This window comes from Molothrus ater, chromosome 2 (assembly GCF_012460135.2).
Source record: "Molothrus ater isolate BHLD 08-10-18 breed brown headed cowbird chromosome 2, BPBGC_Mater_1.1, whole genome shotgun sequence".
Classification (NCBI taxonomy): Eukaryota; Metazoa; Chordata; class Aves; order Passeriformes; family Icteridae; genus Molothrus; species Molothrus ater.
In genome coordinates, this window is record NC_050479.2 from 67,019,290 (window position 1) to 67,032,703 (window position 13,414).

General features: G+C 37.0%; 1 protein-coding gene across 5 annotated transcripts in view; it reads right to left on the minus strand.

Annotated features, from left to right (window-relative positions):
- NBEA (neurobeachin) overlaps positions 1-13,414 on the minus strand; it is a 458,173-nt gene that overhangs the window by 339,190 nt on the left and 105,569 nt on the right. For all 5 annotated transcript variants that reach the window (XM_054514098.1, XM_036391661.2, XM_036391637.2 and 2 more), the window contains exons 9-10: positions 5,749-5,946; positions 5,216-5,349 (exon numbers count right to left, since the gene is read on the minus strand). In XM_054514098.1, coding sequence (XP_054370073.1) covers positions 5,216-5,349; positions 5,749-5,946 — 332 coding nt within the window. The remainder of the gene's footprint in view (positions 1-5,215; positions 5,350-5,748; positions 5,947-13,414) is intronic.

Sequence of the window (13,414 nt, forward strand, 5' to 3'; positions counted from 1 at the left end):
ATATAGTAATTCAAATCTTGGGATAGCACACATGAATGCATCATTACACCTTCAAGCACATTAAAAAAATCCAAGTACCAGAAAATGCAGCAGTTACAGAAAACCATCTGTCAGGCACATAGAGGTGCAATGAAGTTTGAGATGAATATTGTACAGAACCAGATTATTGATAAAAATTAACAAAATAATTGAATATAACTAGCAGTTTGCCCACATTATTATGCAGGAAATTAAGTAAGTAAAAGATATGTAATATTTTAACTCATAGAAGAACTATAAAATCAAAATGGAAGTTTTTAAAATTCTCACTGCATGTACAGTACTGACAGTATTACTACCTGAAGATGATCAGAGACAGGCAGAAAACAGACTACATGCTGTCTGTGTGGTTGGGGCCTGTGTTTGGGGGGTTTTTTTTGGGAAGGGGGTGGAGAATTGTATGTTATCTATAGCTTGGCTTTTGTTTTGTGGACTTTTTCCCTCAGAGAGGTAGCTTAGACTTAGGTGAAATTTCCTTTTTGGAGGAGGAGAGGGGAATGAAAGTGCACTAAGAAACAGCTGCTGCACACAGCAATGGTTTCACATGTAATGTTTTTCTCCTTCCATATTATGCCAGAGAGCATCTGATCTGGTTGAATTCTCAGATAAACTTTCCCAGTCTCTTCAAAACTTCTTTTCCCCCACATTTTCAGACTGACCTCAAGAAATGTGCATCTAGATATAAAAAATCCATACTGAAGTAATGTATTTTTCTCTCAATATTGCATTCTAAGAATTTAATCTGCCTAATTTAGAGGACTCTATCCAGAACTTTCAACAACTTTTAGGGATACCCAATTTATTTTTTCACCTTGGCAGCTGAACACAAATTAAACCTGAAGATTTGAAATATGAAAATATTTATCAGCAGAAACAGGTTGCCAAAATCGTTCTTTTAAAAATGTTGTTGTTGACAGAGGGAAAATAATATTAATGAGAAGATTAAGTTGAACAATTTTTCAAACAGGATTTAACAAACTTACCAGCAACTAACATGCATCAGATTGCTTCACAGTAATTGACATTACACATTAAACTTGCAAAATTCTGTGCACTGGCACACAAAATTTCTCTCCATTCTTTCCTACTTTTAACACCCCTAGATATAAAGGACACTTCAGCCCATTCCTACATCTCTTCTATATCATACCCTTCCTAGAACACATCAGTTTGTCTGCAGTGGAGCCAAGATACAGATAGAAAGTGAAACTATATATGTCAACCAACACTAAATCAGAGAACTATGATAATTACTGAAAATACAATTAATTTCTGGAGAAAAAAATCCAGTAGTTTTCCATTATTAAGAAGCAGGAGAAAAAAAAGGTGATAGACCAAAGCATGATGATGCAGTACCTCCAGTCGCTACTGTTTAGATACTGTTTAGAAGTACCTTAGGTGTCAGGAATTTGCACTCTTAGGATAAAAGTGAAATTTGCCTTGTTTTTTTTGTTGCTGCAGTTCTTTTATTTTATTTTTAAACCACTATCAGATCATTTTCTCTAGACTCCTCATTCCCATGATAATTTTCTCTGTCACATTTGCCCTAATATAAGTTTCATCTTGGATCATGTATTACAAAGTTATCTGTACAAATTACCTTTACAAAGGGCACCTTTAACTAAGGTAGGCATGTTGCTTTGGAGATCTAAGCATGATTATTAATTACAGACAATTTAACTTGAAGAGTCTATATAAAAGAGACTAATACATGTATTTGTTTTGTCTGATTCTCTTTGGGAAAGAATCCTTTATAAAGATAAAAATCTTTTATTTGTATTTTCAGCTTCTCCAAAGTAATACAAAAAAATTGTATGAACAACTCCATCACAGGTAATTAGTATGATAACTATTGAAAATTAATCATAGCGTAAACAGATAAAGTAGTATTAAGGAAGATCATACACCAAAAATTAATGTTTCCATGAGCTACAGCTATGGCAGCTCTCTAAAGTGCTTCCTTAACTTCCAATTTGATTTTTTTTTTCTTTCTGTAAGCTTGTTGAAGAGGGAGGCGAAGGGATTTTTTCTTATGCCTTTTCAATTGTTTTCTGATAACGTGTGGTGAAGCTAATAAGACAACTAATCAGGTTTTATTCAAAAACATGAGTCAGCTGAAAAGGTCTTGTGTGAGAGAACTAGAGAAGCAAGTCACCTCTGCTTACAGGCAAAACATTTTGTGACACAGACTCCAGTAGTACATTAGCCACCCTCAATATTCCCTGGATCTTCTGGAGTATGCAGAGGTACAGCAGTTCAGGAGTTTACAACAGATTTCTACTATGTGTTGCAGAGGTTGGGTTTTCATTATAAACCCGTGTCCAGGCAGACTGATTTGGCAAATCACATTGCGGCTGTCACAGTTTGGGAAAACTCAAGCAACTGATTTTATCTGAGCACAGCTAGGTCACACTAGTGATGTAGAATTTTAGGAGCAATATCCAGCACTCTTCCCTTCAAAACAGAGAGGGAGAGAGTTGCCAGCACTCAACAGTGCAAATTCTGAATTTTACACTGAAGGCAGCAATGGACTGGGATCTTGGCTTTCCATGAGAGGCTCAAAGGCAAATGGAAAAACCTCAGGAGGATTACTTCCAGACCTACTCTCAAATTTAAATACCTGAGCCAGCTGTGACAAGAAAATTATTGAAAGACAGGATGAGAGGACAGGTTAGGAAGGTAGGATACCACATGGCATTCATCTTATTTACTGTCATGATCTTTAAGATAAATTCAATTAAACTAAAGAGATTGAGAAAATTATTGGAAACATACAGATTTTTCATATTAAACCAATAAATAAAATCAATACATCAAACTAATTCCTGTCAAGCTGGGTTGTTTCTGTAGAAATCAATAGGAACCCTGACTATTTCTTATCAAACTATAAATCTTAAAAAGTAGATCTACTTAAAAAGTAGATACTCTGTTATACCTATCTTACTTATGAAATATAAATAATTTTGATAATTCTTTTATTTATGTTTAGATGGTGAGGTTTTAGGTTTTGCTAATAAAACCCTTCTAATATTAAAAAAATTTTAAAAAATCAAATAATTGAAAACCCTGAGCTTTTTAAACGGAGTTTGATATTTGCAGGAGAGAAAGAGGTGAGAAGGATTCAGAAAAGCAGTAGAACTGGGAAAGCGCTCTGTTGCTGTTACAGAGACATACCTGTATACACACAGGTGTAACTCAGCATCAGATACATAAGGAGAGACAATAATCTAATAAATAAGAGGGAACAAGGAAAGGACTCATTAAATGCACTGCTTCACTTATTCCACTCCTCAAATGATCCTTTTCATGTATAGCATTCATTCCCCATTAGCTCCTTTCTTTGATCCCAAAAATATTTTCTTCTTTTATTTGCCTACTTCCTTTTTCACTTCCAGTATTATTTTTCTTGATACTTATATCCTATTAAATAACATATGAGAAAATAATGCACAGACACCAAAACCTATAAACACATAAATTACGTCTCATCAAGCAGCCATTTGCTTAAACTTTTTTCAATACGTTCTTGAGTTAGAATCACATCGCCCTGCATTATGCATTTGTACAACCATATAGCACAATGAATTACAGATCTCTTTTTAGAATATAATCTAATTATAGAAGAAATTCATTGACTTATTAAAGAACAAATTTTTTTCTACTTACAGTTCAACTAACTCCAGAAATGTTCTGTACATTTTCAATTGAACATTATGAATGTTCTCACTCACTGGGTAGACCACACACTTGGGAAGAATTAGTCTTTATCTCAACTTCTAAAACTTACACTACATTAGTTCTTCATTTTTAAACAGATCTAGTTATTGCTTTGTCATCTATTACAGATTCAGCTCCTTAATGAATTTAACATACGTTTTATTCCTATGTGGAGGTACATACACACCTAACCTTCCTTAAACTAGAATACAGCATTTCAGTCTTCTGCTTTGCCAGTAAATAAAAACATATAGTGATGTTTTTTTCCAAGCTTATTTCAAACCAAGCATTTCTTTTTTTTATTTCCTTTACTTTACAATGCTTCAATGCAAAGTACATCCTGCAAAAGAGACTTAAAAAAATAAATATTCCACAGTAACCAATACACAACCAATACACCTTTTCCAAAATTGTTGGCAATTTAGTATTAGTTATTGTTTTTTTCAGTTAAATATTTTTTAACTGAACTATCTAATGCAATAAGAAACATCCAGAATAATTAATAGAAGAATATTATAAGCAGGAAAATAAGCCACGTGCTCAGCATTACGCACCTGTTTTGTCACCTAATCCAAATAGAAAAGCCAGTTTATTTTGTCCCTAAACATTGTTTTCTAGCAAGCTTTAGTTACAAACAATCCTCCAGGGAAACACCATACCAGCTATTCAGCATTATCCTTTCAGATTTGTTACCCTCAAAGATTTAGGCCAACCATTTTTCTGGAGAAGTTTAGCTATCCTGTGCTGCAGGAGAGGTGCCTGCTGTAACAAGCACGTGGCAAGAGATCTTGTAAAAATAACCATAGCTGAGTTGATTTTGAGAAAAGAGTCACCATGGCAGGAGATATTTGAAAGATGTGCAGATGTGGTATTTAGGGATGTGGCTGAGTGGTGGACTTTGCAGTCCTAGGTTAATGGGACTTAAAAAGACTAAAACAGTCTTTTTCAACATCTGTTTTTAACATCAGTGAAGACTTTTTAACTTAGAGGTGTCTTCCATAGTACCAGAAGAGAAACTTCATGGGTTCCAGCTTAAAATTCTCTTGTTATGTCCCCAGTCACTATTGCAATTGTAATATGGCCACAAAACGCCTGATCATAGCTCTATGACTTTCTGACCACATATTAAATAATTTTTGAATGCTATGAAGTATGAATTCAAATGATACAGACTTTGAGAAGGTAAACAACATTGCATTTAAGGAAAAGCATATTGAGTTCTTTTAGAAGTTGGGTGAACTGTTGTAAAACTCTTCTTAAAGACTCTAGAGTGATTTGAATTCATTACTTAATCATATCAGTTTTGTACAGTAAACTAATTTTTTTTTAAATTACATATTTTTAAAAGAAACAAGGGTAAAATGTAGAAAAAAAATTAGAGAACATGCCCACAAAAAAAAAAAAAAGAAAACATTTTGTAAGCTTAATTTTGTTTCAGTCTTGGTTGAAAGAAGCTTACCAAACTGTTGTTTCCACCTGACTGTCGTGCAGCTGTCGATTGTCTAGCTGGGCAAAGAGAGGAAAAAGAACCTGGATCCCTCCAATGGAATGAATGGCGCTGTGAATGGAGTGGGTTACAATAGCTTTCACATCCTAAAGACATAAAATAAAGGAAAAGCTACAGTTAATCTCAGTTTTAAAGGACAGTAAAAAGTATAATTCTGCAGCACTTTAACACCAAATTGAGTGTAGACTTTTAAAAATTTTGTTTCAATACTTATACTTCGATTATAATGACTAAACTTAAAGGCAAGCATTAAACAGAAAATTTTCAGTAACATGGCAAACTGTGCCTTATAGTATGAAGCCTGTATTTCTTATGGAATATTTTTCCCTTGCTTTAGAAAGGGAGCAAAGAAAGAACAGTTCAAGTGAAAGTTATATTAAAAGCTGACAGAGCACAAAAGAACGATCTCTGTACACTAGTAGACAAATCCTCTGTGTGATGTTCACCCAAGAGTAATCACAGAACATCAGCTTAGGAGCACCAACCTGAAGCATGAGAGCATGGGGGGAGTGTACAAAAATTGAAGGATTCTCCTTTGGTGAGGATTCAAGGCATAGCTGAGCATCGGTGGCCTTCGCATTATAGGTAAAAGCGATGCTACTGGCGAGTTTCCCATCATACAGCACTTGTTTATGGTGTTCAGCCAGATGAATGTCACTCTCAGATTTAAATTTGAATGTGCTCTGAAAAAGACCCAAAAGTTTTACGAAGTAATTAATTTAGACAAATTCCTTGCCACAAAATATGCAAAAACTACATTGGACTTGAGAGAGAACAAATAAACCACTAAACTTCACTTGCATATACCAGTAGCCTAATGCTACAGAACAATGAGATAGATTTGTTTCTATTTAGTCTACACCACATCAACATGTCAAACACATTATTTGGTATTTTACATATTATCTCTCTTTTCGGCATCAATGTTTACAAGCTTCAGAAGTAACTATCTTAAAAGAACACACACTAACCATAAATACGTTAAAATAAAATTTAAGCAAAAAACACGCTAAAAATAAAGAACAAATTAAATATGCTGCATTTTAGTTCATATAAGCTCACTCAAATTAGAATATAAAATGCTATACTATGTTGATTAGAGGAATAGTTATTTTGGAACAACATTAAAAACCATGCTTCATTAACAGTCAGGAGTATACACAAATGAGCCACATAAAATAAAATCCAAAATAAATCATAAATGTCACATTTTACATTAATTTTTTGCAAATTCAGAGCTTTTCCAAGGAAGGCTGAAAATGAACATATCACGATTCATATCTGATCTAAAATTAAGTTTTTTGGCAACACTGAAAAACCAACAAAGCACAAGAAGATAGATTTCTGTCTTTCTGCAAAGCACTGTAAGATTTATTTGGCATATAACAATTGCATATAACAATCATTTAACAGTGGCAAAAAGACAATTAGTAGTAACAGAGTACAGTTCTGTACTGATACAAGGAAAGCAAATTTATTAGAAATGACCACCATTTTATTACAAATGAAGAAACAAATATATATATGTATGTATATATACATACATATATAAAATGTTCCTGCTAAAATATTTTCTGAGTCTAAAAATAATTTATTTCTGAGATTATACATGAATCATTTCCCTTGCTTTCACTGCACATAGTGATCACAATCCTCTTTATCCGTTTGATCCTACCAAATATCTCCTTTCTCCCACAGCCTCCTCTTTCTCTGAAGCTATTGGAAGTATCAGCACTGGGGTTTTTGTTATCCATGCCAGAATTAAAACAGGCAATTTATAAGCTATTGGCTTCTCTTTCCAAACAAATCAGAGGTTGATAGCATTGATGTAACCCCATAAACCCCATCCAGACTTTTCAGAGCTCTCAGGGCTGCTGAAACCCTGAAAAAATTTATTTTGATTACAGCAAAACAGTGGGAAAGCCCACCTGCTCAAGTGACTGACACAGCAATAAAAGGTCTGCTGACTAGCACTCCTTTGTATGTGGGCCAGAAGCTGAGCAGACTGGCCACCTGACTGGAGCTGCTGGAGAGCTCTTGGAGCACATTTGTCTCAACCTTGCACTGTCCCAGCCTTGGTGATGTCTGGGAGAAGGGAGGCTGCAATGCTGAAAAGGTACCAGACACAGGCATCATAACAGAAACCACAACCAGGAAGGGCAAATGCATGTAAATGGCAAATGCATGTAGATGGCAAATCTGTGGTTCAGTCTGCAGCTGGCAATGAAGGATCATATCTTCAGCTGCACTAGGAAGGATGCTGCCAGTAGGTGGAGGAAGGTGTTGCTTCCCTTCTACTTAGCATTGGTGCGGCCACACCTGGAGTTCTGGGCTCCCACAGGGAACCAAGCACTTACTGGAGAGAATGCAATGAATGGCCACTAAACATGGAGGGCGTGAAGCATCTCTCATATGACGAGAGGCTGAGAGAGTTCAGACTCTTCAAACTGCAGAAAAGAAGCAGCAGAGGGGATCTCATATATAAATAACAGACGACAGAGTCAGACTCTTCTCAGTGGTGCCCAGTGGTATGACACAAGCCAATGGGCAAAACTGGAACAAAAAGGCTCCCTCTGAATACTAGAAAACGCTTTTTCATGGAGAAGTTGCTCAGCAAGGTGATAGAGTCTCTGTCTTGGGATTTGTTAAAAAACTGCCAGGAGATAGTCCAAGGCAACTGGATCTAGGCGACCTTTTTTGAGCAGGGAGGACCAGAGGACCTCCAGGCTTCCAGTTGCTTCCTACATCTTCAGCCACTCTGTGAGCTGTATTTGGGTTAAGAGTCTGTTTTGGAGGGAAACTCCCAGTGGTCCCCCCACTTATTACTCTGTTCAAACTGCAAAGCTCTTCAGAACCAAAGAGACTTCTTTCAGGCTGAAACTCAAATATCCTGCAATTGGTGATATTCATTCAGCCCAAAGGATCTGACTACAACCAATCCAAAGTAAAAACACCAATGTAACACACTGTGAGTATTCAGTCCTCAGCACTAAATGATTTAATCTAGAAATGTGTTCCTGTTGTGCTACACTACTTACTGAAGTAGAAATTCCCAAAGAAGGAGTATTATGCTTAGAACTTGAGAGCTGGCTCTCTGTTGATATGGCTGCCTAGATCTCACTTATCAGGAAATTACTGCTACAGATTACAGATTTGTCCTATGGAAGGTAACATTTCACCTCAGAGGGCATTTTAACTATACATAGAGATCTTTGTGCACTTTCTGCAGAGGAAAAACAATTCAGTGATTTCACTGATTTCCAAAGACATCTACATCATGCTTGTTTATATTTTAATGTTTTACCACATGAAAACACTTATTACCCTGAAAATCTTCCATGCCTCTCAGCTTGTTGAGATTCCAAAGCTCATATATTGAGTTTTTCATAACTTGGCTGTTTAAATAAGTCAAGGTGTTTCAACACAAATTCTTACCATTTCATTACCATGAAAAACTTGCAGTGTTCTAAACCAGTTAAGTTAAATCAATTTTATACACAAATGTTGACATTATTCTTCCTCTTCATTGGCAGTGTTTAATATGCTGCAAGAATTTGAGATCACTATTTGAAAGTCAGACACAAATAAGTTATGAATCAACATAATACTGCCTCACACTTTTTGAAGAAAAAAACCCAAGAATTAAAGGAATATTCTGCCATCAAAACCTAACAAAAGTGATCATAAATTGGAAATTCTGGTCTCCTAACCTAAAAGATTATTGTAACAGAATATAAAGAGAGGCTAAAAATTCTGATATATGATACTACTTTATTAACTAGCATTGATCCACAGGGAGAGAAAAGAAATTCAGTATATGCGCATACTGTACTGGGGACTTGGGAAAATACATCCACAGGATGGTGTAGAGGCTCTTGTGCATATGCAACTCTGAGGTCTGGCACAAGCAGTGTGAGGGCATCAAGAGAGAAAGAGCGAGCCATGGATTTAAAAAATTCTATATAAGGTAAAAATACATATACAGGATCCATATAAAGTATGTTTGTGGCTCCTACAGGAATAGGAAGTAACAGAGAGAGATAAGAATTACTCCAGCACTGTATTCTCCAGTAAAATAATCTGTGCTTGATCAGGAACTGCTTGAATACCAGCAGCTCTCCCACTTCCTTTAGCAGCAAGACTGTAGCTTTTTTATTTACTATTCACTACATATTGCCCTTGTAGGTTCAGCAATTGTGCATAAAATATTTTCTTGTACTATATAATTGGTTTAAGCAAATCTGAATTTTTGGTGCTGTTTTGTGTCTGTGTTCACGAATTACTGTATTCTTACTCCAACTTACGTGACAAAAAGATTGTTATTGCAGCACTGATCAAAACCAAACTCAGAAGCAACATATGGAATGATCTGATAACTTGCTTTGAAATGCCTATGGGAGGGTTAGGAGGAGTGGCACAGATTTGACAGGGCTATTAGAACAGGGCTTTGAGAAACATCCTTTTATAAATAGCAGAGATGCATCTGATACCAGTGTTTGCTTCCTCTCACATTACCTCCCCTGCCCCTCCATTCTGTTTATCAGCCCCTCGGGATCCCAGCACAGGCAGGCTCTCCTCTCCTTGCTGCCTGGGAACAGGATGGGCAGCAGGGAAAGCACAGTGAGAGCAAGGATGATGCTCTCATTTCCTTTTTCTTTCTTCAATCTCCAACAACTGAAAGGGTCCACAGAGCATGTAAAAGTCCTGTTCAGCAATGGCAAGGCTCAAAATGAACGTGCTTTATTAAAGATAAAACCTGGTTATGCAAATATTGAATAGTAATATGTTTCTACTAAATATAGTTTCAAATTCCAAGATATATTATGGATTAACTTGGGAAGACTTAATGGGGAAGAGACAAATCATATAGTTCTATTGCCAGTGTATTTCCTCTCTTCCCCTTAAACATGTGATTATGAGCAATTTCTTTTCAATAGTTACTAAGAGTGTCAGTTTCTCATTATTGCTTCTCACACAATGTAAGCTTTTCTTTTTTAAAGAAAGCCTTTTGCTACAAGTGAAAATGTAGTATTTCAAACTAAAACATCTATTTGCTTAACAAATAAATTTTTATATTAGGGCATGCTGGTTATAACCAAATGCACTCATAAGAACATGCTGAGCAAGATCAGCATGGAAGGACTATGAACTGTTTCTGTGTTACTATACTCTGAAGAAGAATGTCATGTGCAATAAATAATATGAACATTATATATAAATATACAACTGTTTGATACACATAATAAGTAAGACTTATTTTAATGACTTCTCTAGTCAATCCCAAGACCTGTTGCTTCTACCTGCACCACAGAACAGGAGTGGGACAAGGTGCAACAAATTCATTTTTATCTGTAGATCAAGCTCTCACTTTTCCTGAACTTTGTGGCTTTGCTGTCATCCACAACATTGTTTACTCTGTATATTAACAGATATGTGCAAACTCTCCTATATGCTTGTAGATTATGCAGATTTCTCTGTTTTCCAGAGGTTTTAATGGCAGTCATGGTAGACTAGGGGTATTATGAATGATTGTGAGGGCAGCTGAATGAGAGGCAAAATCATAGTCCCCTCTCATGAGCAAAGTAGGTAGAGGAATGGTCACTTCCCCTAAAAAATCAGGTTCTCAGATATAACGGACTAAAGTATGAATTTAAATCAAAGGAACTTCCTTTCTAACTTCCTTTCTAACACATTATACTGTGTTAGAAAGGAAAAAAGACATGTATGAAGATATTTTCAAAAAAAATCTCAACTATTTTGAATAATCCTTCTTTGGCAGAAAAGTTTGGCACAACTGGAGTTTACAATTCATCTGGGGTCTTTTTAGGAAGAAAAAATTATTTTCCCCATTCACTAAGAGTACTAACAATTAGAATGAACAGGAAATGTAGTGAACTACTTAAGAAAAGTTTCTGAAAGGCCAGTTTGCATCAGCAAGTTGAGTAAGAGCAAGAACATTATCTCTAATATTCAGGAAAACAAGCTATATGTCAATTGAGGCTCCCTTACACTATTAAATCCCATCTGAAGTATTCTGAACTGGTGGACCTTTGCACCAGTTCAGAATACTTCAGCACAGAATCTGAAAGGATTTACAGAAATAACCTTAAATGAGATGTGAAACAGGCAGGCTTTGAGTGAAAGCTACAGTTGGTGCCCTGAAATCTCTAAACTACAAGACATGGTTCCTTTTCTGGTTGTGAGTAGATCTTGTGTTGGAAAAGGGTCAAAAAAAGTCTTTGTTTTCTTATTTTTGGGGGGAATAAGAAAGTCAAAGAAATAAATGTTATTTCCAGGGTACTGCTAGGGGAGCCTGTTCTTTTTAACTGGTGTTAAATAGTAAAATATATATTCAGATTTTTAGACAAGGAAGAAAATTCCTTCAGAGAGCAAGGGGGCATTAACTGCTCTGTGTACATAACCCAAATCCAAAACCATGACACAATGAAAGAAGAATTTCCCCAAAATATTAAATATAGATGACATTTTTGTAAAAAAATCACTAAGAAGCTATATGTGTGCAGAAAGGTAGTTTAGGGAAGCCTATGAATCAAGCAGGGCAATTTGACAACTGTAATAAGGTTAGAGCAGTAACTATTGAAAATGTCATTTAGCATGAAAGCTCACATCCTTATCAATCCATTCAACAATCAGAAAATATTACATAATAATTTGCACTTCTTGAAACACATGAAAGATTTATTCCTGTTTGATATCACTCCAGTATGTTTCTGCACACTGGAATCCTTTATGAATTTAATAAATTCATAAAGGTTCTTACATTTGTTATTAAGTATAAGACTACATTAATTTCTTTTGTATGACCAAAAAGTATTTGCAGAAATATTTGCCTATACAAAATAGTGTACAAAGTTTGGAAAAAAATACTCTTTGTTTGCACAGCTGATGGACCTTTCATAACTGACTTAATATTTTTAGTTTCAAGGCAGATTTTACTGTCATAAACTATGGGCAATAGACTACTACTTCTCCAAGTAATCTTGATATACATGCGCTTATTCACCCCACACAGATACATACCTTTTGGTGGTTTGACAGGAAATATGTTTTCTGGGATGCTGTGGTCAGGCCAATCAATGCTCAGATTTTAATACTGGCACCTAATGTGGCTATTGGGACATTGTGTCCGCCTCTGAGCACACGGGGTTAAAACAGGGCTCTCCCCTGGGGGGCTCTCTTGGGTTCCGGTCAGGGAAAGGCTCCGAGCTGCCCTGCCCGGCTGCGGGCTGGGCGGGGCAGGGGCAGCCATGCGGCCGGGTGAGGTAGGCCGGGCCTGGCCAGAAGGGAGGGGAAGGGCCCTGCAGGGTGGAAGGGTGGAGGAGGAGCACTGAGAGGCATCGGGCAGCCACCCATCCCCTCCCAGGAGAGACAGAGAGAGAGCCTGTGCTTGTGCCACCTTGAAATTTAATAGTGGCCGGCCGAGAAGGGGAAGGGGGGTGTGGCGAGAAGGTGCCCAGCTGGGCAGCCGTGGGAGTTCTGGACAGAGAGAGCCTGAGATTTTTAACCTTTTTCTTGGATGATGGAAACCTTACAAATGCTAATCCTCCTGGAGCTGAATGAGAAGAGAGAGATGAGATAAGAGGAAATGGGCCACGAGAGAAATAGAGAAGAACTCAGGTGGAAGAGATGATGGAGTAGCTTATGCTGGACTCTTCTTGTGTAGCCATGGACAGAGCCATGTTTCCTTTTGATACAGGGACTGCATTCTAGCGGGAGGCAATGCCTCAGGACCAAGAGGGTTCAGTGTGGGTACCCCTCGGCCCCAGGGGGTGAAAAATATGGGGGGGGACTGATGTCCCAAAGTTGAGACTGTGCCTTTTTGGAGTGGGACGAAGCATCCTTAAAAGTTGACCCTAGAAGCAGCTCTGGTCCGTGTTCAGTGGTGAGAGCGCTGGACATGAAAGGAAGAGGTCACCATTGGCACAAGAAGGACTCCTTCTCCTCTTGATGAATTGAGGATTGAGTATTCTGAAGGGTGGTGCCAGACCGAGAGTTTATGATTTGGGGGATGTATTGTATTGGGAATTTGGTGGGGAGGAGGAGGAGATGTATTTGTGAAGTTTTCATTTTCCTTGTGTTTCTTTTTTTTTTTTTTTCCCCCTAAGTGGGAGCCTGCTTTGCTTATTCCTG